Source organism: Mauremys mutica, chromosome 13 (assembly GCF_020497125.1).
Source record: "Mauremys mutica isolate MM-2020 ecotype Southern chromosome 13, ASM2049712v1, whole genome shotgun sequence".
Classification (NCBI taxonomy): Eukaryota; Metazoa; Chordata; order Testudines; family Geoemydidae; genus Mauremys; species Mauremys mutica.
In genome coordinates, this window is record NC_059084.1 from 916,062 (window position 1) to 942,600 (window position 26,539).

General features: G+C 48.4%; 1 protein-coding gene and 1 long non-coding RNA gene across 6 annotated transcripts; one reads left to right on the top strand and one right to left on the bottom strand.

Annotated features, from left to right (window-relative positions):
• Positions 1 to 841: 841 nt before the first annotated feature.
• PCIF1 (phosphorylated CTD interacting factor 1) lies at positions 842 to 21,474 on the bottom strand. Of its 5 annotated transcripts, none has more exons than XM_044985669.1 (17): positions 21,334 to 21,474; positions 20,922 to 21,034; positions 17,672 to 17,810; positions 17,312 to 17,436; positions 16,747 to 16,884; positions 13,870 to 14,000; positions 13,502 to 13,656; positions 12,412 to 12,559; positions 12,119 to 12,202; positions 10,955 to 11,054; positions 9,658 to 9,820; positions 8,374 to 8,546; positions 7,324 to 7,410; positions 6,695 to 6,879; positions 4,539 to 4,632; positions 4,141 to 4,316; positions 842 to 3,096 (listed from the first exon to the last, which is right to left on the bottom strand). In XM_044985669.1, the coding sequence occupies exons 3-17, from the start codon at positions 17,793 to 17,795 to the stop codon at positions 2,841 to 2,843; spliced, it is 2,139 nt and encodes a 712-aa protein (XP_044841604.1). In that variant the 5' UTR covers positions 17,796 to 17,810; positions 20,922 to 21,034; positions 21,334 to 21,474; the 3' UTR covers positions 842 to 2,840. The 5 variants fall into 5 exon arrangements, with proteins under 5 accessions (XP_044841604.1, XP_044841603.1, XP_044841602.1 ...); XM_044985668.1 differs by having other exon boundaries at positions 20,685 to 21,034; XM_044985667.1 differs by having other exon boundaries at positions 20,648 to 21,034.
• Positions 21,047 to 25,279, top strand: LOC123348231. The gene is made up of 2 exons (XR_006573192.1): positions 21,047 to 21,650; positions 23,812 to 25,279. It is a non-coding gene; the product is annotated as an uncharacterized LOC123348231 (long non-coding RNA).
• Positions 25,280 to 26,539: the final 1,260 nt, after the last annotated feature.

A 26,539-nucleotide genomic window follows, 5' to 3' on the forward strand; every position in this document is an offset into this window, starting at 1 on the left:
CCAGCCTGCAAGTCCTCCCCCTGCCCCCTTGCCAAATCATCTGATCCGTCTTGTCCCCCCGATTTACCACACTGGCTCCCCAGCCTCCTTGCACAAGCATCCTTCCCAGACTCCTGGTTCCAATCTACTTTTCATCTGGCTTTTGTCCCCTCATCATTCAGATCAGACAGCTGCCACCTGCAGGTGGATCATTAAGGGCACAGGAGAGAGGCTCCCTGTTCCAGTGCCCAGCCTGGAGCAGATGGGAGGAATCATTACAGGAAACTCCTGTACTGGATCATGCTCAGTCACTCGTGGAGCTGGTGCATGTGCAGTCCAGTAGGAGCTGAGAGGAGGGAACATGCTTGATTGCTCTGTCGAGAAGGCACTAGGACCTAGGAGGGGCTCAAGGGTTGAATCATTTTGGCTGAAATTTTCCAAACATTTCAGCCTGAGGCAGACCGCTGTCACTGTCTCCTTCTCTAGAGAGCCACAAGGCGCTCTGCTCTCTTATCTACCCTCTCCCCAATGCACCTGATCTTTGCCTTTACCTTAGCTACCCCCTTATCCTGACAATACTCAGATGCATATTTAGGGATCTCCAGCGACTCCTAGTGAGTTCATTACTGGATACTGTCTTGTTCTCCTGGCCACACTTAAGGATCCTGAAAAAATCTGAATGGTTCAGAAAAGAGCTATAAGAATGAAACGGAAAACCTGCCTTTACACCTTACAGCATATGACCTAAGAAGATCAATCCATTTAGTTCATCAGAGAAGATTAAGAGGTGACTTGCTCAGAACCTGCATGGGGAAGAGGGCTCTTCAATCTAGCAGACAAAGACAGCACAAGATAAAATGGCTGGAAGCAGCCTGGAAACGAGGCACACATTTTAATACAGAGGAGATTTAATCACTGGAACTTACCTAGGGATGTGGTATTATTTGGAGTCTTTAAATCTAAAAGATAAACCTTAGCTGAGCCAGCCGTTATGGGTTTAATGCAGGAAAAGGCAGGATTATACAGAAAATCAATTAGATAAACATAATGGCCCCATCAATCTATAAATCCTCCCAGACTGCCCCCTAGGCCCCTCTGACCAACATATCTGTGGCTTTATCTCATTTCAGTTAAAATGTCCCAAACCCCAAAAAGCTGCTCTTGGGCAGGTGCCTCCCCAAGCCAAGCTCCATCCACGCCTATATCTCTGGCTTGCCATCACTGCCTCCAGTCCTGACATCATCCTCACCTACACTTGCACACTGGCTTAACATTCTCTCATTCACATTGGTCTCAACTACCCTGTACCCAGGCCTCTCCTCCTCTTGCCTAACTATAGCAATTCCCTCTTCCAAGACCTCTGGAAGTCCCAGTCGCTCAGATTCCAGCATATGCAGAGTGCTTCTGCCCCTTTCTCCTCAAATACAAAGAAGTGAGCTCATGTCACCCACAATCCTCAGCACCATTAGCTGATTCCCCCATTATTCTAAGAGCCAGTTCAAATTTGCCCTACTCCTGACTTCACTAACAGAACGCTGATACCTCCCCACCCCCCTTAAACATTCTATTACTGGAGTGAAAGCCTCTCTCTGTCGTAGTTCTAAGGAGCCTATAACCGATGTATCAGAGTGCCTACCATCTCTCCCTCTCACTGACGTGCCATTTTAAATCTCAGCAAAATGGTCTCTTTTCCCTTGTCTATGCCTCAGTCTCTGCTTTTTATCATTGGAATGGTTTTATTTAACTCCCAGCCATATCGGATATACTGTGTTTTAGCGATGCTGCACACAAACTCTGCCCAACTCAACCCACAAACCCTACAGATAAACAGATTCAAAGTGTAATTCCGTAAGAAATGATCATTTTCCTAGAGTTCACCCCGTCCAGGGGCATAGGAGAAGGCAGTGAATCTGAGGGCAGGCAGGGCAGGCCTTGCCTCCCACAGACAGTCCCAGGCCCCACAGAGGAGGAACAGCACCGACACCAGGGGGAGCTGTAATGCTGGTTTTTAATGTCCCTAAGAACTAGGAAACAAAAATCAAAAATAGACTTTACTTTGCTTTCTTTGATAAAAGTAATAAAACGGTTAGCGGTGTTAAATTAATCCTTTAAAAAACAAAACCCAAGGAGGTTAAATAAAGCCCAGCGGGCTCTGGGTAAAAACCACAACGACTACAAAACAGCTGCAAAGACGTTTTTACACACAAAAAGAAATTCCTTTTCTCTGCTTTTCTTGTATACGGTAAACAGCTTCGGCAAACACGGAACTCGCACATGTGGAAAGGAAACATGGATGCTACGGAAACAAACCCTGCAGGGGGCATGGTCGCCACGGACAGAACTATTTACACTATGGACACGGAGCTGGGCTGGTGGTGCCAGGCCGGCAGGAAGAGCCTCTGGACCCTGCCGGCTTTTCTCTTGGAAATGACAGGCTTCAGCCAGCTGCCAGGGACCTTCTAGGCCACAGCTCTGTCAGTCCGTCCGTCCGTCCTTCCTTCATCCGTGCAGCCGTCCCAGCTCCAGCTGCTTCTTCCTCAGAGCTTTAGTGTTTGAAGGGGCTGCAGACTCTTCCTATGACTGTGGCGTTTGGCTTCTTTGCCCCTTGTTGAGGACAGCAACCGATTGTCTTCCCACAGGGCATAAGGCGAGGGAATCTCCCTCGACTCTGGTGAGGAAAGGGGCCTTGCAGGTTGACAGAGGAAAGCAAGCAGGGTGGAGCTGCCTGAAGAGAGTCCCCCAGGCCTGGCACGGCACTGCATAGCCAGCAGTCTCTCCACCTGCCACATCGAACCTCCCCTCCTCTGGAGCACTGTTACCTTCACCCCTGCTGCCTGTCCCCGCACACTGCCCTCTGCAGATTAATTGGCATTGGTCTCCCGGCTGGTGCTTTGCTCTCCGCCCGTCTCCCGATCTTTATCTGCTGTTGAGGAAGAAGTGGAGGAGGAAGAGGAGGTGGAGGAGGAACCTGTGGAACTGAGGGTCCGTCCCGAGTGCTTATAGGCTGTGACAAGCTCCTGCAGCCGCTCCGGCGTGGGCTCCCACTTGGTGAAGCCTGCGTTGTTTTGGAGGAAGATGATAGCAGTGTTGTGCACGGCTTTGTAGTACATCTCCTCTCTGCAAGGGAAGACGACAGGTACTCAGTACTCGCTTCGTGGGCCTGTCCAACCAGTCACTCACCTGCCCCTGGACCCTCCCACACTGACATCTCCCCGTCTCCCTTCCCTTCTGTCGTACTGAGGAACAGCCATTCTCTCTTAAAAGAAAGCCATACCAGTGAGTTAAAATTCAAAGACGCAGCACACAGCCCCTCACTTGGGAGGTGTCTGTCCTGACGTGCCAATACAGCTAGATAGCTAGGACCCCGCTGTGAGCTCTATGGGGCCTTCCAAAGGAGAACCTCAGAGAATCAGTGTGTGTTACTTCCCATGGACACTACCAGGGCTGCTCTTGGCTAAGCACACACTGCAGTACCGTAAGCTCCTGGGGAACAGGAAGACTGCAAGAAGCTCAACAAGTTAGAGAAGAGGGAACACTGTACAGATCTTGCAGCGCAGCTCCTACTCCAACATACACAGCTGGGAATTCCTACCATCCCAGCTACGAAAAATCATGTTGTCAGACATCCTGGGCCAACCAGAAACCAAGTGTGGACAAGTGATATTTAAGCATTTGCTGCCCACCAAGCAAGCTGTTAGCACTGCCATACAGAAGCCAATGGTGAAAACTGGCCCAAGCTTCTGCTTCTTTTTAACTGTTACTGAATGGCAGAGGCAACAGGACATTGACAAGCCCAGAAAGCTACTCTGCTCAGCCAGCTGCACCTCAGACTGTATGCTGGCGAGCGGCACAAGGCTCTTCTCCACAATACGATATGACATACGCAGGTCAGATCAGAGACATGCCCCTGAGGAAGAGGCTGACGTCAATTTTTAATAGTAGGGGAAATATACACAAATATGGTTACCCATGATACTGTCTGTTGAGCCCAATCTGAGATGTGCTCAAGGTTCATTTTGGATACGTCACTTCGCTTTTTTCTTAGCCTGTTCCATACCCATAACCAATGTCACCTTGGAGCAGAGGATTCCTGCCAAGGGCCTCTCTAAAATGCAGTACATCTCAAGAGCATCCCAACCAAGACTTGCGAGAAAAACCTACTTTTTGCAGATATGCTGAGACCCGCTGCGGTATTCATGATCGAAGGCTGGCAGGATGAGCTGGTGCCGCTTGAACTTGCTTTGCTCCATGCGGGTCAGGGCTGGCGTCGGAGGGTCCCTCCACTCAGGGATGAAGACAATGAAGGAGAGGGGCTCATTGGAGCTCTCCAGCAGTTTCTAATCCACAAGGAAAAGAAGAGTCTTATTCTTGATCAAGTAACGACAAGCATGACAGGCTCTGTGAGAAGGATCGCACCCTCCTCTGAGACCATCATGAGAGCTGCTACAGTCCTCAGTGACCTGCTGATCTGTAACCCTGCCATGGGGATGCGGGATAGCAGCAGAGGGGAGAGAGGACTGTCCCAGTCCAAGCACAGTGACAGGGATAAGTGAACGTACCTCAAAGTGAGAGACCATGGCATCCATCAGTTCCTCACAGAATGGAGGATTTGCCTCAAAAGAGCCACTTATGGGGAAGAAATCCAGGAATGGGCTGAAGGGAACAAGGGAAAAGATCACAGTTAGGGAGGACCAACTGTTAATTCAAACATCTAAGAAGGCATCAGCATCAGTGAAAGGGCAGCCACATGCAACCTGACTGCCTGGCAAGACAGGGCCTGCCACACTGACTTCCCCTGTGGCGCACACGGTCACCAAGGAGAGAGACTTCACCTGGGAACCTGCAGGCCGACATTCCTTGGCTCCAAGTTCACTATTTTCAATCTCTTATTTGAGGCTCCCTCTTCCTTCAGAACGAGAGGGGCATATATCCACAGACCTAACGAACAAGCCAAATCCAGGGCCTGCAACAATTCCATGCCCATATACCCTCACAACCAGGCCTGGAGTAAATCACAGAAATATAGGCCTGGAAGGGACCCCAAAAAGTCATCTAATCCAGCCCCCTGTACTGAGGCAGGACCAAGTAAACCTAGACCATTCCTGACAGGTGTTTGTCAAACCTGTTCTTAAAAAACCTCCAGTTATGGGGATTCCACAACCTCCCTTGGAAGCCAATTCCAGAGTTTAACTACACTTCGAATTAGAGCGTTTTTCCTAGTATCTAACCTAACTCTCCCAGGCTGCAGATACTTCCCGTCCAAGCTCCAGTGGACATGGAGAACAATTAGTCAGCCTCCACTATAACATTATTCACATCTGTAAAGAGCTGTTCTAAAAAGTCCCCCCTCAGTTGTCTGTTCAAGACTAAACAGGCCCAGGTTTTTTAACCGTTCATCATACAACAGGATTTCTAAAACCCCTTTATCATTTTTGTTGCTTGCCTCTGGACTCTCTTAAATTTGCCCACATCTTTCCTAAAGTGTGGTGCCCAGAACTGAGGACAGGACTCCAGTTGAGCACTCCCCAGCGCTGAGCAGAGCAGGACAATGACCTCCTATGTCTTACATACGACACACCTGTTAATACACCCCAAAAGGATATCAGCCTTTTTCACAACTGCATCACACTGCTGACTCTTGTTCAATTTGTGATCCACTATAACCTCCAGAACCCTTTTAGCAGTACTACCACCTAGCCAGTTATTCTCCATTTTGCAGCCATGCATTTGATTTTTCCTTCCTAAAAGAAGTACTTTGCACTTGTTTTTACTGAATTTCATCTTGCTGAATTCCGATCAATTCTCCAATTTATCAAGCTCATTTTTTATTCTAATCCTGGCCATCCAAAGTACTTGCCACCCCTCCCATCTTAGAGTCATCCCCAAATTTTATAAGCACATCTCCATTCCATTATCCAAGTCATGAATGAAAATATTGACTAGTACCAGACCCAGGACTGAAACCTGTGGAAACTCACTAGATACATCCTCCCAGATTGACAGCGAACCATTGATAACTACTCTGAGTACAGTCCTTCAACCAGCTGTGCACCCACCTTATAGTAATTCCACCTCTAGACCACATTTCCCCGGTTTGCTTATAAGAATGTCATGTGGGGCCGTGCCAAAAGCCTTACTAAAAATCAAAATATATCACGACCCACAACCAGTAGGCCTGTAACCCTGCCAAAGAAGGAAATCAGGTTGGTTTGACATGATTTGTTCTTGACAAATCTAGCCTAGCTATTCCTTATTATATATTCGCTATTATCTTTTAATTGCTTACAAGTTGATTAATAGTATCAAAATTAGGCTGTCTACAGTTTCCCAGGTCCCTTTTGTTCTCTTTTTTAAAGATAGGTTGAATGTTTGCCCTTCTCTAGTCCTGCGAAACCTCACGTGTCCCCCATGAGTTCTCAAAGATAACTGCTCAAAGTTCTGAGATTGCTTCAGGTTCTTTAGCCTTTTCTTTCCCTATTTTGGCTTGTGTTCTTTCCCTCTTGCTGTCCATATGAACTATTTGAATATCTGGTCACCACTAATCCTTTTAGTGACGACTGAAGCAAAATAGCAATGAACAACTCAGCCTTCTTGATGTCATCAGTTATTAGCTCTCATCAATGAGAACTTAAGTCCAGGACAGAGTTCCCACCCCAGCCAAAAATGCACGCACATAGGTATACATATGGCAAGGACAACAGAATGCAAGACTCACCCCCTGGATCCAAAATACCCATCTGTGTCCAGGAAGGCCGAACAGTACTGTTTAAAATAGCAGTTCAGGGGCGAGGCAAAGCATTCAAAACTCACTCCAAAGAGCTTGTGGAGGGCTTCAAAGACATGCACCGGGAGTGCCCCCTGCAGGCCAGTTCCTTCATACAGACCAACACCAAACATCATCTGAGGAGAGCAAACCCTCTGTGAGTGAGAGTGCACCGCCATTGCTCCCCTCTCACTGCACTCTGACCCCATTCCACCAGGCTGACAGCACCCCTTCTTTGCCCCACACTCTCAAGTCTCCAGAACAGTCAGGACTGCCCTCTAGACACTTCGTCCAACTGGGCCCCACCATCACACATCTCCACATATTCCTTCCTATGAAGCTCCCCTCACCTGGAACTCAGGTTCATTTTGTAAATGTGTGCACTTCTCCCAGCTTGAGGGCTAATGTCAAGACCACGTGATAGTTCCCCAGCGTAGTACCCTACCCTAAAATCTTGGAGAAAACCCTGTTTTAGCCCAACTTTGCTTCATTTCTGGATCTATTCATAGTTTTCTGCTGGGCCTCCCAGAGCACTGCTCACTGTGTCAGTATTACAATTCCACCAGAGAAGCAACCAGTACCTGATATCGACGGAGAAGGCACCAAACCCTAGGCAGAAACCTCTCACAGCCAGAGTCGTCAATGCAACTGTACCGATAGAGAAGCCACTGGAAGAGAAACCCAGGTCATTAAAAATAGCAATAAAGGAAGCAGGAGAGTTAGAGAGCCACAGGATGCTGAAGTGATAAGGAATCAGAGATGGTGGGTGCTAGTACAATCCCATCCAGAGAGAGAAGCAGGCACTGAGGTGATGGGAGAGGTAGAGACGTTAAGAGAGCCTCGTAGCATTTTTCAGGAACACCTACTTTTAATGTGGCACACTGCAGGCTAGACACTAGAGGGAACTTGCTTTTCACCATAGACCCCACATCCAGAGTTGGGCTTGCTGTGGGGTGGGCACGTGACACAAATCGGAACCCTGGGGGCCTACTAACACTCTTCAGATAAGCCTCCCCTGACAGATGGTAGGAGCTGTCCTGATTTCAGCAGGTGGTATTATTTAACACTCCTGTTGCAGTAGCACCTAGAGGCCTCTGCCAGGTCAGGGGCCCACTGTGCTAGGCACCGGACAAACATGTAACAAAGGCCTGTCATATCTAATCAGACTGCTGGTCCATCGAGTCCAGCACAGGCCAATTGTGCTTTTATTGGCTCTAAATACACTGCACTCTAAGTTTTAATGGATGGTCTTTTAACGAGTGGCCTAATACTGAAGGGCTGGGTAACAGCAGGCAATGATCAGTTTTCATTTAGACCCTTCAGCATTCTGAGCCCATTGGCCAGTCCATAAATACTTCATTGTTTGTACAGTTCCTTGTCATACACTGAGGCCTGTTTTGGCCTCTGCATTCTTCCCCTCAACTCCCCGCTGGATCTCTGAATTCTCAAACTCTCTCTCAAAGTAAAGCAACCACCACTGGGCAGAATTCCCCTTGCAGTGTGGAAAGAGACCATACTGTTTTACAGTCCCTCTCAGAAGGCAAGGAGAAGGCAGACCTCTCCCATTAAAAGGCAATGCACAATGGGGAGTGTGTTTCTCTTGCTCAGCAGGACTGAAGGACAGCCCTTACCAGCTTGCTGAAGTAGTTGCGGCTCACTTTCACCATCTCCCCCTTGTACCGGACACATGCCACATTGTTCTCCACGTGCATTTCTACATTGGGGACTGGAGGGGAAGGGATGGCCAGTCTCACTGGGTAACAGTATACAAGCCGGTCCTGGACCTCCGGTGCTTCTACCTCGGCTATGTGGGAGACAGAGAAAGACAGGCACATTAGAATCAAGCACACTCAGGGGACATGCCCCACCTCCACCCCAAAGACAGGAGTGATGGGTCTGGAGCGAAGGTGGTAGGCCCCACTCCAAACACATAAGGAGACAGGACTGGAGTGACCACATCACAGGTCAACCAGGCAGTCCTGAGCTGAACCCACAGCTTACTTTAAATACTTGTTGGCCAAGTGAAGCAAGACCCTACACTCACCTCAATGGCACTCCTTTGGCTGTAACACAGTAACTCTGGACACTGTAGCCAATCAATCCCAAGATTTCAGGGAATGTTCTGGGCATCCACAGACACAAAGCTATGGCTTTTGATGCAAATTGGAACACTAGACAAGCCAGATTAAGAGGAAAATCAAGGCCCCCAGGCTGGTGCTGCAAGAAGAATCTATTGCCCCCTGCTGATGCCTACGCATATCAGCAACAGCTGCTTAATTTGTTGTGCGGCCCAGAGAAGATTGTAACCTGGACTCTAAGGCCACATCAGCAAAAATCATATTGCTCAGGGGTGGGAAAAAACCAAAAACAAACCCATACCCGAGTGACTTGGCGGGAGAGCGTGTCCTGCCAACATCGCTACTACCGCTCACTGGGGGTAGTTTAATTATCCCATTGGTGTAGAGCGGCTACATGGGAGACCTCACAGCAGTCCAGCTGCAGCAGTACAGCTGTGCCGCTTGTAAGGTCACTAGTGTAGACAAAGCCTAACAGAAATAAGATAGCAGGTTTGTCAGGGAGGAAGTAGGGACCAGGAAGAGGGGATGGAGAAATGGTGGGGCGGGAAGCAGACATCTGGGAGGCATCAGAGGATACTGGCCGTCTAGTCTTCAAGATGCAGGTGGAAGGTGGCGGGGAAGGAAGGAGACCCAGACAATGCTCTCCTACTGTGCTATTGTCACTTGAGCTAGCACTGGACCCACCAGTTCTACCCTAATTACACATGGCCCCTACGAGTCAGAAAGCACACCTCCCCGCACTACGAGTGCATTTGAATAGGACAGGCTAGGTTGCATTCCATCATTCTGTTGTCATGTGCTGCGCTGTACTGTGCCTCTTCAGAGATTGCTGCCTACCAGATATATTGTGCTCCTTGAGGATGGCAAGATGCTTTTCCCGGATCCGCTTGACATATTCGAGCGATATGTGGTAAATCTTACTGCAGATGCCTTCAACAGAGTCCTTGGCTGCAGCAGACACATGGGGCCCACATTGCTTACGTAAGTGCTCTAGGCGGTCCTGCAGGGTCAGAGAGAGAGAGGCCCTTACACACCACAATCACCAACTCTCCATCAGCCTTTCACCAAATTCACACGGGCTTCTAACAAGGTGTCACGGACTCACAGATCATGCCCACTCTTGGCCCCATGTGGTCCGTGAGGGGTGCCCCTTTCAGTGAGAGAGCCCTTCTCCCGGGGGTCCTCTCTCTCTCTCACGCCCCCCCAACAAGACTCTCTCCTCTGTAAGGATAAGGCCTTTGTCTGCAGCCATATTAGGAGAGCAGCAGCCATTAGCCAAGAAGCAGAAAGTCACATCCTCAAATTCCATCTAAATTGCATCAAATCAACGTAATATCGGACTGTTAAGAAGGCTCCTGTCCGAACAGTACCATCACCAGATAAAGAAACAGATCTTAAGATGGCTAAAGAAAACTTTGTTTGATAGCGTCTGTCGGGCAAGAAATCACTTAACGGATGTGATTGTAAAATCTATACTTCTATTGTTTTGCCTTTTGGTCCCCATTTCTCTGGTTTAATCTGTATGGTCTCTGTCTGGTTCTTTGATATGTTAGGATTGGTTAGAAAATTGTTTAGTAATATTTTAGTAATATGATTGGTTAAGGCACAGCTACGCAGGAGTCAAGTTTCACTATATAAACTGGGGTCCAAAAGGAAGTTTTTTGGAACCAACTCCAGGACACAGCCCCAAGATCAGCTGCCAGACCTCAACACCCTGCCAACCACCACACCGTGCAGAAGCTGGAGTCCCCTAGATGACCTGATCCTGACTGGCCATCATCTGCCTTACTGGGAGTGCTGAGCATTGTATGTGTAGTGTGTGCATTGTTTTGGTGATTGTTAATAAAGAGAGGTTAAGTCGGATATTACCATGTCAGGCTCTTTTCACTGGTAAACGACCCCGCAAACCCACAGAGTTCAGGGTTACACCGGAGCCCTAGGAACAGGGTAAGGGTGGGTGCCCCTAGAGTACGTGAGTAACAGAGAATTTTGTGCAGGTAACACTTCTATCTCACAAAGCAGCTGTAAGTGAGAAGACAACCACAGACTATCCAACAAGGGGCTTTTCCTTGCCCTCCACCTTTTCTTCAATTCAGTGCATTCAGTTGTACCAAGCTGGAAAGGGGATACTGACCATGTAGTCCTCCTTAGAGGCTGAATGGTCCCGTCGCAGCCAGCTGAAGGTGTCCTCCACATTCCATTTCACAACTTTCCTACTGTCTGGTGATGCACTCCTGCACACAATGGGGAAATAGGAATTTACCCCACAGCTGCTGTGACACGTCCCTTCCCAACACAGGGCCTTCCTATCAGTGGGGGAAATGTGGCAGCCGTGTCTTCCGCAACCCAGTGCCCTGTCACTGCCATCCAGGATTCCTGTGGGCAGTTTCTCAGATGCCTGCCTGATCAGGACCTGCCATGCTGTCTCCAAGACACAATGTAGATGGCTGCTCTCCTCTCTGCAACAGGAGAGGTAAGTAAAGGTATTGTCCTAACTGACCAATGGTCCTTTCATCTTCAAAGATGTCCACTACCGGAAGCTTCAAGGGAAGGCATAAAATCCTCCACTCCCCAATGAACTTAAACTAAAAACTGAATCAATGGATGTTGCAACCTTCTACCATGTCTGGACTGGACTATCTGTATAGGGTTTAAATTTTGAGCTCCTTGGGACAGGGCTCTGCCTTGCTTCAGCCACCAATGCTGCTCAATGAAAAGTAATATGGCATCTCACTGTGCCATTCTGTACCTCAGCCAGGAATCTGTTCTTTCTTCCTGACCCTGAAGGATCTTTAGCTCTTATTTTTAACTTAACTTGTGCACATACTATCCTCATTAATAGAAAGCCTAGGAAAAAATAAAGGATTGACCTATTTGTCTCAATGCTAACCTGTAATGGAGAGTTCCACAGAGCATTCACACGCTGTGTAATATTACCTTTTATCCATTTTAAATTGGTTGCCTTTTCCTACCACTGGTGCCTACTGTTCTTGTCTTATCACAAGGATACACAGCACCCAGTTGGCCTTCTCTGTACCAGACATTTCACAGACTATCTCCTCGTCTTCTTTCCAATCTCAATAGCATAAATCTTTCCAAACTCATGCCCTACTGATCTGCTCCCCCACAAGATGCTGCCGATCATTTTAATTGCCATTCTTGGGGGTCTGTTCTAGTCCTGCTTCGGTCTTACTGAGAAGAATTCAAGGTGGGGATGCAACTGCCACTTCTAGAAAGGCTTAAGAATATTCTCTGTATTATCAGCTTCTGAGAGCAAACTGCAAGAGACCATCCCAACCTGGATTCAATAAGCCGTTTCGCAGCTTCGGCATATTTGAATAGCAGTCGCTTGGCTTCCTCACGGAACTTGATTCGGGATAATCTGAAACAAATACAAATACACATGTATCACAGTCAGCTTCCCAGTTACCACTCCAAGCAGGAAGCATCAGTGCCAGCTCCCACCCTTCACTCAAGCTTGCTGTTGCTCCACTGGGGAAAGTGAAACTCAGCAGTAAAGAATCCCCTAGGAAAACCCCTAGAATGCCCCAAGAACAGAAACCCCAAAGGTGCACTTTGCTTGAGCAGTACCTGATGGGAATGTCATTCATGATTTCTCTGAACATGGAAGGAGAGACTACTGGCTCACAGTTGCTTGGTAACAGAGGGTCTGTCCCTTTATCCACAACCTTCCGCTCCAACATCCAACGATTAAAGGATTCCCGTGGAGGGTCAATCCCTAGAGGAAAAGAAAAAAAAAGTTTGCTTATTACTATTTAATAATATTATTATGGTTAGGGCCCTACCAAATTCACAGCCATGAAAAACACGTCACGGACTGTCAAATCTGGTCTTCCCGCAATGAAATCTGGTCTTACCCTATACGATACAGATTTCATGTGGGAGACCAGCATTTCTCAAACTGGGGGCCCTGACCCAAATGGGTGTTGTGGGGGGTGCCGCAGGGTTATTTTAGGGGGGTTGTGGTATTGCCACCCTTACTTCTGCACTGCTTTCAGAGCTGGGTGGCTGGCGAGCGGCAGCTGTTGGCCAGGCACCCAGCTCTGAAGACAGCGCCCCAACTGCAGCAGCACAGAAGTAAGGGTGGCAATACCACAACATGCCATCCTTACTTCTGCTGGCAGCAGGTCTGCCTTCAGAGCTGGGCTCCTGGCCAGCTGCCACTGCTCTCGTGCTGCCCAGTTCTGAGGGCAGCACCGCTGCCAGCAGCAGCACAGAAATAAGGGTAGCTGCACCGCAACCCCCCCCCCCACAATAACCTTGCGACCGCCCCCACAACTCCTTTTTGGGCCAGGACCCCATACAATTACAACACACTGACATTTCAGATTTAAATAGCAGAAATCATGAAATTTTGATTTTTAAAAACCTATGGCCATGAAATTGATCAAAACGGACCATGAATTTGGTACAGCCCTAATTATGGTACTGCCCAGATGCTTGGATCAGGGTCTCATCCTGCTGCATGCAATCTCTGCTTGAGGAGTCTACAATCTTATGCTCTCTTTGACACAATTTGAGAGAGCCACATAAGGAAGGCAAAGAACAGGGAAGAGGAGAGACAGACTAGAGGGGCAGATGAAGATGAGATAGACGGAAGGAGAGCAAGGCACTGCAGTGGTAGGGGGAAAGAGAGAGAGACAGACAGACAAGAATTTACCCTCTCGCTGCTGGCAGAGCTCCCGGTAATGCTGTCGCAGCTTCAGTATGAGCTGGGATCGAAGCAGCTCCACCTCGGGGTGCAGAGGCAGCACTTCAGACGGTGCCTTCTGCTTAATCACTGCATTTGTTTGGATATCCAGGTCCCAGTATACTCTGCAGCAGAAGCAACAGTCGTCAGCATGGTCAGATATTTAACCAATTATCTCCACTTAAAGAAGTCTCCTTGGGATGTACCAGCAGAAGACTGAACCACCCAGCCTCCTCCAACCTGGAGCCTGCCAAGTTCCCCTTCACAGGCATGGGGGAAGTCTGCTGTCCCCAACTTGGTAACAAGGAAAGAGCAGAAGCAAAGAGGAGACAACTCACTCAGTTGGTCGTAAAAGAGCTGCCTGTTGTTTATCTTCGGGTGTAATACCACACAACTTTAAAATAGGGGTTCCTGGAATACTGGGAGAACTGGGGACTGGCTGGGCAGTCGCGTTCCCTGGAACATCCACCTGAGAGTGAGAAATGCCAGTCATTACCCTAGAAAGTAAGGCACTGGGGCACCATGCGTAGAACTGATAAATGAAATTGTTTTTAATTGTTCACTTTATTAATGTATCTTCTGTTCACCATTCACTACACTTGCCTACATTGTAACTTCTGTTCACTGTTTGCCATCCACTACACTTGTCTATATTGTAACTTCTGTTCACTGTTTGCCATATTGTAATTCAAACCCCATTTTAAAACACTCCATTTTGTAAAAGCTTCCTCCAACCTTCATTTTTGCAAACCCTGCTGTAATCTTATTAGTTTAGTTTAGATATGTGACTGAGGTATGTATGGATGATGACATTAACCTCCAGCCCCAGCCTGTTCTGATGAAATAGAGTTCAAAACCCCACTGGCTGAAGATGCAGACAAGAGCCCTAACAAAGTAAGAAGAGTCCACCCTAAAAAGAAAAGGTACAATAGAAGGAAGATCAAAGCCAGGTCCGAGGCTGAAAGTCACGCCTGCAATTGATGGGTGATCAATCACCAAACCCAGAGGCAGCGTGACACAGCAAGACCTATAGACTCTGGATTCAAGCCTACAAAAAGGACAGGTGAGATGGAAGACTTTGGAGGGTTACATTCTGCTGCCAACATGGAAGGGCATCGGTGCATGCCCAACAGAGATCCAGCTCGTCCTTGTGCCCAGCTTTCCTGACCAGTTAGCCGCCACAAGCTACGAACCCACGCTGCAAAATCAAGCCACGAACTCAAGCTATCTTCAGAACGTATGTGTGTGTGTGTGTGTTAAAATATTAGTTATTGGTCATAAATCAAATTATCATAATAAATGTGGCATCTTTGTCTTGCCCCCTGAAACGATCCTATGTAGTTTTGTCTGTACAACACATGCTGATTATCTCCTAAATCACTCCCTCAACAGTGCAGAACTCAGGATGCCCAGCTGATTGCTAGAGACAGAGTATGTTTCACATTGCCTCTGGCATACACAAATATGGGCACCTACATTACCCTGTTGTTCAGTCATAGCCCATTTCCCAGCACAGAGGCACACACAATTCCCTCACTACTGGGTACAGGTCTGAGTCCGATTTTCCTGTTCTTTGGGTGCAAGGCGACATGGAGCTGAGTTACTAGACAGTAATTGGGGCTGTCCTCTGACCTTGAACAGTTCAGGTGACTCTTTGAGACCAAGTTCCAGGCCCCCTTGATTTCTGTTTCTAATACAAGTCTCAAATATGGAAGGAAGGGACACACAGTGAAGACAGTGCCTTTGTATAGCGATTCCTTTAGGATTAGTTACTCTGTGCCACTCTAGGAATTCCGGCTAACGGGGCTTAAATATCTTTTCCTGTCACAACACAGTGACCACCACTTTGTAAAACTCTTCTGAACAGAAACATTAACTGTTAGCATCAGCAACAACTGAACATCTTTCACTTGAACACAATGATCTCAAAGCTTACCTTCAGCTTATCCTCCCATCATATTACTATCCTTACTCCTCCCATTTACTCAGTTCTCAGAGAATGTTGCAATTCACAGAGATTCACATCAGATCTCTCAGATTCTTGGCTGTAAAGTCCTCCAGGACATCTCCCTAACATGTTTTATTTCATAGCCCAGTCACCATCTCACAAAAACAACAGCTAGGAAGAACCTTCTCTTTGCCAACTGGTTTGTGCTTGCTAATGCTCTGATTCAGCTGCTGGAGTTTTGATCAACAACAGCAAGATTCTTGCTCTCTCACCTGGGCCTGTGCTTTTCAGCCCTCATCACCTCCCTCAAATGAATGCCTCACTCCCTCTGGGACACAGCCTCCCATCTGCTGTGCACTATGGATATGGAATCCGATATTTTTGGTCTTTCATTACCGGAAGCACCTTTCAGTGGACTTCCTGGTTTGGTAGGAGTGGCTACTTTCAGGCTGGTTTGACAGGAGACCTTCCCTTTAGAGGCACGGCATGTAAGGCCAGAAGCGACCACCAGATCATCCAGTCTGACCACCTGTATATCGCAGGCCACCAACACCAGTTAGCACCCGCACACTAACCCAGCAACCAACATTTGATTAAAGTATCACAGCCCACAGGAGACCAGACTGTTCTGTGCACGGGGAAAGAATAGGAGGGAACTAGAGGCCCCAGGCCTCTGCAATGGCATAGAAATGATTAAGTGAGATATATCCAGATAATCCTGGCAAGTGACCCACACCCACGTTTCAGAAAAAGGCGAACTACCCCTCCTTCCCCAAGATCACTGCCAACATGACTAGAGGGAAATTCCTTCCCAGTGCCCCATTGGTGATCAGTTAGATCCTGAGCACGCCCCTTTCAGACCCAGCAGGCTGATATACAAGGCTCTGCCCACTTGCTGCACTGTACTTAGACACATTATCTGTAATATTAGACAGTCAGAAATTTGGAGTCATCCTGTCACCTTAATCCCTTTTGTAGGTGTTTCTCTGTTCCCCAGGCATTCAGCAGCCTTAGCTCAGTGCAGACTGCCTCCGTTCCACTCCCTCTTCCCTTAGCAGCCCAGGTTTTTCTGCAATATTCAATACGTGTAGCCACAGAATCTTCAGTTCTTGTAGGAGCTTCCATGAGTAACTCAGCTCTGTCATCTGCTGGCCAATTCTTTAGCAGCCCTCCTTCTGTCTAATCTTAACTATATTTGACATTAATTCTAGTGTTTAGTCCAACTTGGATGTGCTTAAAGACACCTTAAGGAGAACTAGGACCCAACCTTAGGTTTCTTCACGCTGTTACCACTGGGCTGAACTTCCTCAGAGAGTCTCCTCTTCCTTGGCTTGCTCTCTGGAGTGGTTTCCAACACTCCTCCTTCCGCAGGCATTGGAGCAGCATTCAATCCCAGAGGATCTGACTAAGGGGATTGGTTACAGACATACAGTTACAACGAGAATCATAGTTCACAAGCTTTCCACAACTCCAACTAGAGAGAACAAGCTCTCGTCTTCCCCATTTCATTGCCCCAATCTCTCAAGTGGAGAGAAACTGGGGCATTATAGGTTGATACATGCAGAGAGTAGGTGCAGTGTCTGGAACAATTCCAGCAGTGTCCCCACCCCAAAGAGAGAAATGCCTAGCCAAGGCCAGATAAGACTCTTGTAGCAGGGTAAGCTGCTTCCCCACAGTGTCCTGCCAGTACCAGACACCTTCATCCCAAGAGAAGAGCAGATCCTCAGAAGAGGGGCTCTCTCTCTATAATCCCACTCCAACAGGAGTGCCATATAAATCCCAGTAGGGCATCACTGCATCACTATGACCACCTGAGGCAAACAGTTACTCACAATGACATCATGCTGTCCCAGGACAGGCATCTCCCACAGTGACTGGTTGGTGAAACGGTTGAAGTAGTAAGGGCGATTCTCCCGTTTGCTCCAGCACTTCTCCCAGCCAGCCTGCACCAGCTCATCTAGGAGAGAGGAAAAGTATCAGCATAAGAGCAGTCCTGAACAGCAACCCTGCTGCTCCAGTCCCCCTCGCTGTCACAGCACATGCTAAACTGGGGGTGGGAAGGGGGAAATATCATCCCCAAATCCCCTCTACCACTCCGACAGGCTCCTTACCCTAAATTTTCTCCTCTCCCTCTCTGCTGCCACAGGGCTCCAGAATCCTGTCCCTGACCCCCTAAACAGCAGAACAAGTACCTGGCAGGTCCTGCACCAGTCGGGTGGGTTTCGGGGAGCTGGGCTGGTTCTGGTTAGAGGTACCAGGTGAGTGACTCATCAGAGAAGCTTCCTCCCCAGGGCTGCCGTGATTCTCATTGGCCATTTCTCAGCACATGCACTACAGAAAATATACACAAACAGCACATCAAAATAGGATTTGTGCAAGGCTGGCCCTGTGTCCAGAGCCAGTTCAACAGCTTAGCTCTAGCAATACAATCCTGTATCAGCAACAGCAGAGGGGTTGAAATGGGGTGGGGAGCACCTGACTCCATGGCAGAAAGCTGTTACAGATGGCTGTTAACCTAATTACACACTGATTAATAGGAACTTTGAACTCTGAACAGCACACAAGAGGGGAATCACTTAGCAGCATTAAAAATACACAACTTACAACTAGACCTTATCAGAAAGATCAAGTGTCTGATACCCTACTCGCCTACCTGGAAGAGAAACCACTTCTCACCTGAGAACATATGCAGACCTCCCCCATCTCAACCATACCAGGAACAGAGTCCACCCTCATCTGCTCCCGTAATCTTTATAAAATAGCATAGGCTTAAAACAATACATACACACAAACTTTGTTAGCTTTAAACTTGAGGCATCTATTAAACATTCAAGTACTACATAAAATAACTCCAGTGATCTACTAGAAAGGCAACCAATGAGATCTGCAAGCAGACACAGGCTGGGAGGCAAAAACTCCTTGGTCCTGTCACTGACTTGCTCCAGGGCTTTGAACCAGTTACCGCACCTCTCTGTACTTCAATTTCTTGAGCTGCAAAATGGGGGTGACACTCCTATCTCTACCCACAAAAGGGAACGTGGAGGTTAATTAGGTCATACTGCTAAAGCACTCTGTAAGTATTATTAAATGTTGTCAGTTGGAGAGAAGTCTCCAGGCTCTTCTCGTCTCACTCAACCCTCCCTGTGAAGCTATCAAAACACTTGTCCTGGGGCAAGTATCAGAGATGGCTTCTCTATCAACCCTAAACATAATGACTCTATAGTGAAGCAAGGAAAAAGGGATGAATGTGAAGGAGTATTCGGCAGTTACCCCAGTTTTTCTAACTCCAGCTGGGCAGCTGCCTTTGTATTTCACCACCCTTCTGTCCCCCCAATTCAGTATCTAAGACAGTGGCACCTCTTTGTCATAAAAGTTTATTTAAGTGGCGCTAATATAAAATAATATCGCAAAGTGGCCATGCTCTCATCTTTCATCTATAGAGACTCATGTTAAAATCCTGGGTCATGTGATAAATCTGGCGGTCACTCAGTCTAGTCCCTTCCTGCACATTTCACAACAGGCAGTACATTCAGCAGAAGTGGAATAGAAGGAAGTTCTACGAATCAGGAATGAGTACTGGCTGCCTGTGGTGCTAACTACAAAAGGAGAATGTGGTGCAGGTCAGAACTGAAGTGTATTGTTAGGCATGCCTGGCGGGGGAGGTGCCACAAAGAGGGAACCACCCTCCTTCCTTCTCCCAGGAAAGGCAATATAGTGGGTTAGTGGAAGTGTGCAGGTCTTCTAGAAGTCTTGATTCTCCAGAGCCAGGCAAAAGACAAGCCCACAGCTGAAAGGCTGTATATTATCCAAGAGCACCTATTAGCCTGCACCACAACATACAAATATTTAGACCCTTCAGCAAGTGGAGAAGTTATATTAATTTTGCATATCTGTGCTGTGTTTCCTACACTCTAACCCCAGGATGACCTCTAGTCATCCTAACCAGGAGTGAGCAGAGGCTGCAAAACTAGCTCAATCATTTTGCAGGAAAAAAGCAACAGCTCAGCCCCATGCTAAAGTCACTTTTATGCACCAGACCATAGCCGGAATCTGTGTTTCATAGGGCTCCGGACTCATAAGCTTCATTACCTACGTAGTCCATCAATCACTCATCTTGTTTGATTTTTAAAAGCTTTTAATCCTTCCTCTTTAGAAGAGTATGTAAGAGACCCAAGCCTGTGCTTATTCAATACGATTGCCGGTCTGTCCTCCATTATATATTGTATGTACTATACTTAAATGTAGTGGATAAGGCCCAAAATAAACCAGGTGTGTACTTCAAGAAGCTACAGCTATTTACAGGCTACAAAGTGTTAAATAAAATGACAGCAGTTGGTCCAAGGTTTGATATGTGGTGTATATAATAATATTTAGCGAATGCTTTTGATCCACATAGTTTAAAGCACTTAACAAATGAAGTGCCATCTCCATTTACAGACAGGAAAATGGAAGCAGAGAGAGAGTGATTCTTCTCAACTCACTGAAGACAGCGTGGCAGAGCATACTACAAACCCAGGTCCCCTTATACTCAGTCCTTCTCTCTCCAGTGGACCATGCTGATGGGAATATTTGGAGGAGCAGTTTGGCCTGTATCTCACCAATGCTGGGACTTAAAGTGGATCCAAAATAACCATTATCTATTGGTTGTGTTGTGTATAGTATTTTACAGACATAAGATCTGGTCCCTGCCCCAAAGAGCTTATAACCTGGAAGTGGTAACTACCAAAACAGAGTACAGTATGGTGGAAGAACACACAGCAAGGGAGTACAGCCAGAAGGAGCCTGATTTGTTCCACTTCATCAATAGGGGATTTTACATGTTTCGCTCTATAATCAGACAGAAGGACGGATGCAGACATTAGGAATTAGCAGCAGAGAGGGGAGAAATTTTGAAGATCTTTCCCGTCATCCCAAAGACAGGGCTGCTCACTGGGGCTGGGAGAGTTGACCACCATCACAACTCATTTCTGCACTGCTTTTGGGTGCCAGTCTCGCAGCTCAGCCTAGGGAACTGTAATTGCTCAATACCCAGTGTATACCTCCTAGCCCCCGGGCTCCGTCTATTGAGAACGACACTGAAAAATTAATGATTTGCTTGTTGTTTTTAATGGGTAACACACAGGAAGGTCACTGGGAAGAAGCAGAAGAACGCACTCGTGTTAACTCACATGAACATCAAACAGAAATGACACGAGCCTAACGTACAGTCTGAAAGCCCGTTACATCAGGAGGCAGCGCGCCCCGGGAGCGCGGGGCAGCTTCAGGCAGAGCCGGGGCACTTCGGCTGCAGAGGCGGCGATGCCCAGCGGCGCGGCGCGGCGGCAGGAGGCTGGAGATCGCTTGCCGGCCAGGACAGGCGGAACAGCAGGGCCCGGCTCCCCGCTGCCGAGCGTCCAGCCGGGCCCGGGCGCCGAGCTCCGTGGGCGCCGCCGAGCTACTTACAATTGCGGGTTGCGGCGCGGGCCTCGCTCTCTTCTCCAGCGACGCCGTGCGCTGCGCGGGGCTGCGGCCGCATCTTCACAGCGGGCGGGGGCGCGCCTGGCCCGCGGCGGGCGCTACGGGCGAGAACAGGCCGCGTTAGTGCCCGCCCGCCCGGCTCCCGGAGTGCGCAGGCGCGGGGGCGCGCTCCCGCTCCCTCCCGTGCGCGCTCCCGGGCCTCGGGCCGCGGCAGCAGAGGGAGCCCGCGGTCGGGCCCCGCGCGGCCAGCGGTGGCCAGGGCCAGGGCGCGCAGGACTCTAAGATGGCGGCCGAGGACCCGGGGCCTCCTCCCCCTCAGCCGCGCGGGTCCCTCACCCCCCTCCCGGCGGCGCGACGCGGCGCGGCCCCGCCTCATCTCCCGGGGCGCGGCCGGTACCTGCGTGTGAGGTCAGGGGCTGGGGGCACCGGAGAGCGCGCCGCTTCCTGCTCCCGTCCCGCCTCCACCGCGCCCTCCCCTCCGCCGCCATCTTGTGTCGGGACCGGAGGAGCCAGTGCGCAGCCGCTGCGCCGCCCCGCCCCGCCCCGGGTACTGCGCAAGCTCCTTACCCTAAACTTTCTCCTCTCCCTCTCTGCTGCCACAGGGCTCCAGAATCCTGTCCCTGACCCCCTCAGCAGCAGAACAGGTACCTGGCGGGTCCTGCACCAGTCGGGTGGGTGTCGGGGAGCTGGGCTGGTTCTGGTTAGAGGTACCAGGTGAGTGACTCATCAGAGAAGCTTCCTCCCCAGGGCTGCCGTGATTCTCATTGGCCATTTCTCAGCACATGCACTACAGAAAATATACACAAACAGCACATCAAACTATGATTTGTGCAAGGCTGGCCCTGTGTCCAGAGCCAGTTCAACAGCTTAGCTCTAGCAATACAATCCTGTATCAGCAACAGCAGAGGGGTTGAAATGGGGTGGGGAGCACCTGACTCCATGGCAGAAAGCTGTTACAGATGGCTGTTAACCTAATTACACACTGATTAATAGGAACTTTGAACTCTGAACAGCACACAAGAGGGGAATCACTTAGCAGCATTAAAAGTACACAACTTACAACTAGACCTTATCAGAAAAATCAAGTGTCTGATACCCTACTCGCCTACCTGGAAGAGAAACCACTTCTCACCTGAGAACATATGCAGACCTCCCCCATCTCAACCATACCAGGAACAGAGTCCACCCTCATCTGCTCCCGTAATCTTTATAAAATAGCATAGGCTTAAAACAATACATACACACAAACTTTGTTAGCTTTAAACTTGAGGCATCTATTAAACATTCAAGTACTACATAAAATAACTCCAGTGATCTACTAGAAAGGCAGCCAATGAGATCTGCAAGCAGACACAGGCTGGAAGGCAAAAACTCCTTGGTCCTGTCACTGACTTGCTCCAGGGCTTTGAACCAGTTACCGCACCTCTCTGTACTTCAATTTCTTGAGCTGCAAAATGGGGGTGACACTCCTATCTCTACCCACAAAAGGGAACGTGGAGGTTAATTAGGTCATACTGCTAATTAAATGTTGTCAGTTGGAGAGAAGTCTCCAGGCTCTTCTCGTCTCACTCAACCCTCCCTGTGAAGCTATCAAAACACTTGTCCTGGGGCAAGTATCAGAGATGGCTTCTCTATCAACCCTAAACATACTGACTCTATAGTGAAGCAAGGAAAAAGGGATGAATGTGAAGGAGTATTCGGCAGTTACCCCAGTTTTTCTAACTCCAGCTGGGCAGCTGCCTTTGTATTTCACCACCCTTCTGTCCCCCCAATTCAGTATCTAAGACAGTGGCACCTCTTTGTCATTAAAGTTTATTTAAGTGGCGCTAATATAAAATAATATTGCAAAGTGGCCATGCTGTCATCTTTCATCTATAGAGACTCATGTTAAAATCCTGGGTCATGCGATAAATCTGGCGGTCACTCAGTCTAGTCCCTTCCTGCACATTTCACAACAGGCAGTACATTCAGCAGAAGTGGAATAGAAGGAAGTTCTACGAATCAGGAATGAGTACTGGCTGCCTGTGGTGCTAACTACAAAAGGAGAATGTGGTGCAGGTCAGAACTGAAGTGTATTGTTAGGCATGCCTGGCGGGGGAGGTGCCACAAAGAGGGAACCACCCTCCTTCCTTCTCCCAGGAAAGGCAATATAGTGGGTTAGTGGAAGCGTGCAGGTCTTCTAGAAGTCTTGATTCTCCAGAGCCAGGCAAAAGACAAGCCCACAGCTGAAAGGCTGTATATTATCCAAGAGCACTTATTAGCCTGCACCACAACATACAAATATTTAGACCCTTCAGCAAGTGGAGAAGTTATATTAATTTTGCATATCTGTGCTGTGTTTCCTACACTCTAACCCCAGGATGACCTCTAGTCATCCTAACCAGGAGTGAGCAGAGGCTGCAAAACTAGCTCAATCATTTTGCAGGAAAAAAGCAACAGCTCAGCCCCATGCTAAAGTCACTTTTATGCACCAGACCATAGCCGGAATCTGTGTTTCATAGGGCTCCGGACTCATAAGCTTCATTACCTACGTAGTCCATCAATCACTCATCTTGTTTGATTTTTAAAAGCTTTTAATCCTTCCTCTTTAGAAGAGTATGTAAGAGACCCAAGCCTGTGCTTATTCAATACGATTGCCGGTCTGTCCTCCATTATATATTGTGAGCACTATACTTAAATGTAGTGGATAAGGCCCAAAATAAACCAGGTGTGTACTTCAAGAAGCTACAGCTATTTACAGGCTACAAAGTGTTAAATAAAATGACAGCAGTTGGTCCAAGGTTTGATATGTGGTGTATATAATAATATTTAGCGAATGCTTTTCATCCACATAGTTTAAAGCACTTAACAAATGAAGTGCCATCTCCATTTACAGACAGGAAAATGGAAGCAGAGAGAGAGTGATTCTTCTCAACTCACTGAAGACAGCGTGGCAGAGCATACTACAAACCCAGGTCCCCTTATACCCAGTCCTTCTCTCTCCAGTGGACCATGCTGATGGGAATATTTGGAGGAGCAGTTTGGCCTGTATCTCACCAATGCTGGGACTTAAAGTGGATCCAAAATAACCATTATCTATTGGTTGTGTTGTGTTGTGTATAGTACTTTACAGACATAAGATCTGGTCCCTGCCCCAAAGAGCTTATAACCTGGAAGTGGTAACTACCAAAACAGAGTACAGTATGGTGGAAGAACACACAGCAAGGGAGTACAGCCAGAAGGAGCCTGATTTGTTCCACTTCATCAATAGGGGATTTTACATGTTTCGCTCTATAATCAGACAGAAGGACGGATGCAGACATTAGGAATTAGCAGGAGAGAGGGGAGAAATTTTGAAGATCTTTCCCGTCATCCCAAAGACAGGGCTGCTCACTGGGGCTGGGAGAGTTGACCACCATCACAACTCATTTCTGCACTGCTTTTGGGTGCCAGTCTCGCAGCTCAGCCTACGGAACTGTGCCAGGCTCCGGCCGCAGCCAGGAGGGAGTCACCAGAGCCTCCCCCCTCTGCCTGTCCCTGCCACGGTGCCAGGCCCCGGCAGCGGAATGCTCTGCTGCCAACAGTAGCAGTGTAGCCATGGGAGGTGCTGCGTGGGCATGCAGAGAGCCGTGTAGGGATGTATACACCAGGGTTCAAGCGTGTAGGGTGCTCTACTTGCCCAAGCTAAGCCTCACTGTTCCCCCTGCCATTTATAGCAGTTCTTTATAGCCATGCTAGCTGGGCGTGCAGTGTAGACATACCTTAAAGCATCTTCCAGAAAGGCCTCTAGTCTGGCTCTGAAGGTGTCAAGAAGTGGAGAATCCTGCACTTCCCTTAGTAGTTTGTGGCAAACTGTCCTGCAGTGGCTCAAGAGTGTGAGGACTAAGCTCAGGGCAGACTGTTCCCAACCAGCGATCAAGTGCAAACTCCTTGGGCTCCATAACAGCCTAACCAGAGCGTCACAGCGTCTCCGTGGGCACTCTGGGCTGTCTCGCCACCCAGGGACCCTGCCTTTGTGACATGGTCCCTTACATTGAGTATCCCAGCAACATTTGGATTCAAGGACAAGTCACTTATCCAGGTCAATTGTACTTTAGATCTCACACCACAGACAATGCTTGTAGTCAATCCTATAATAAACTATCCACAGACTTATTAACTAGGAAAAGGAAACAGGAGTTATTGACAAGGTTAAAGCAGGCAAACACACAAATCTCAAGCTTCAGAAATAACAGAAACGTCTACAATAAGCAAGCTCTAGATGTCCTTTGGGGTAACCCAAGCAAAGAATGGGGAATTTTTTGCTTATGCCTAGAAATCTTGTCCCCACAGTCCAAGCAGCATAAAGATACTGTTCCTCCTTGTCAGGGGTTTTTATTCCCTTTTCCACTTCTGCTTTGAACTGCAAGCTCAGTTGATGGGAGGAATTCACTTGCAAGCAGGGCTTAAGTTCTCAACAATTATTTACTGGAGCTGGGGAAGCGGGGGAGCTTCAGCCCCTGTGGCGCACATTGGGGCTGAAGCCCTGAGCCCCAGCACACACTGCAGGGCTGAGGCCACAAGCCCTGGGGCCTGCTGCAGACTGAAGCTCTGCGGGAGGTGCCAGGGCTCCTGGGAGTTTGAAAATATTTACCTGCTGCGGTGGGTCCGGCTGAATTTAAGCCCTGCTTGCAAGAGTCATCTTCATGGGGGAGAGTAAACAGCAAACTCTGTGTCCTCTCTAACGTTCCACTTCAGTCCATCTGGTGTTGCTGGGGTTACCAGATGTCCTGATTTTATAGGGACAGTCCTGATATTTGGGGCTTTGTCTTATATCGGCACCTATTACCCCCCACCACCCGGCCCGATTTTTCACACTTTCTGTCTGGTCACCCTAGGTGTTGCTGGGCCTTCCCTGTCGGGCAGGACATAACATCTGCTGGAGACCAGCATTTCACACTGGCTAATGTCCCTCTCCTACCTGGAGAGTTACAGTTACAATGGCTCACAATGCGAATGCTCAAGCATTACCTTACACGATGGGATGTTATAAGTGAGATTAATGCAGGCAGCCAGCCCCAGCCTTCAATAGACTAAACTCCCAACACATTCCTATACTTCCCATTTTAACATGACTTACACCCAGGTGAGCCCGACTGGCTCCAGCTGTGTGTCTGTCAGGGTTCAGTTGAGGGATGGGGACCTTGGCTTGAGCTGGCACCTGGTCTGCCAGTGTCACAGTTTGTTCCAGTGGTTAATCACCCTCACTGTTAAATACCCTGCGCCTTATTTCTAGATTGAATTTGTCCAGCTTTATCTTCCAGCCCCTAGTTCTTGTTATACCTTTCTCTGTTAGACTGCCAAGCCCTTTACTGCTGAATAGTTCCTCCCCGTGAAGGTCCTTGTACACCAGAATCAACCCTGAGAACCCATGTTAAAACATTAATTAATCCCATAAGTCTGCTATGAAGTGGTATCATCAGCCCCATTTCAGAGAGAGTTGTGAAATGCCCAAGCAAGCCTGTCAGATGGGAAACCCAGTCAACTGCCTCTGTGCTCCTTCTGCTCTAAACACTTGACTTCACTTTCCTCCTGAACCTGCCAATGGAACCCAGGCATCCTGACTCCCAGGCCCATGCCTGGAC

Bases quoted from the DNA above. Each gene is read 5' to 3' on its own strand.
- PCIF1 (XM_044985669.1), bottom strand. From the start codon at position 17,795: ATGGCCAATGAGAATCACGGCAGCCCTGGGGAGGAAGCTTCTCTGATG. The intron at 17,437-17,671 runs GTACTTGTTCTG...CCTCTCTCCTAG, and splicing joins ACTGGTGCAGGACCTGCCAG to ATGAGCTGGTGCAGGCTGGC. The intron at 3,097-4,140 runs GTAGGTTTTTCT...CTTCCCTTGCAG, and splicing joins TCTCAGCATATCTGCAAAAA to AGAGGAGATGTACTACAAAG.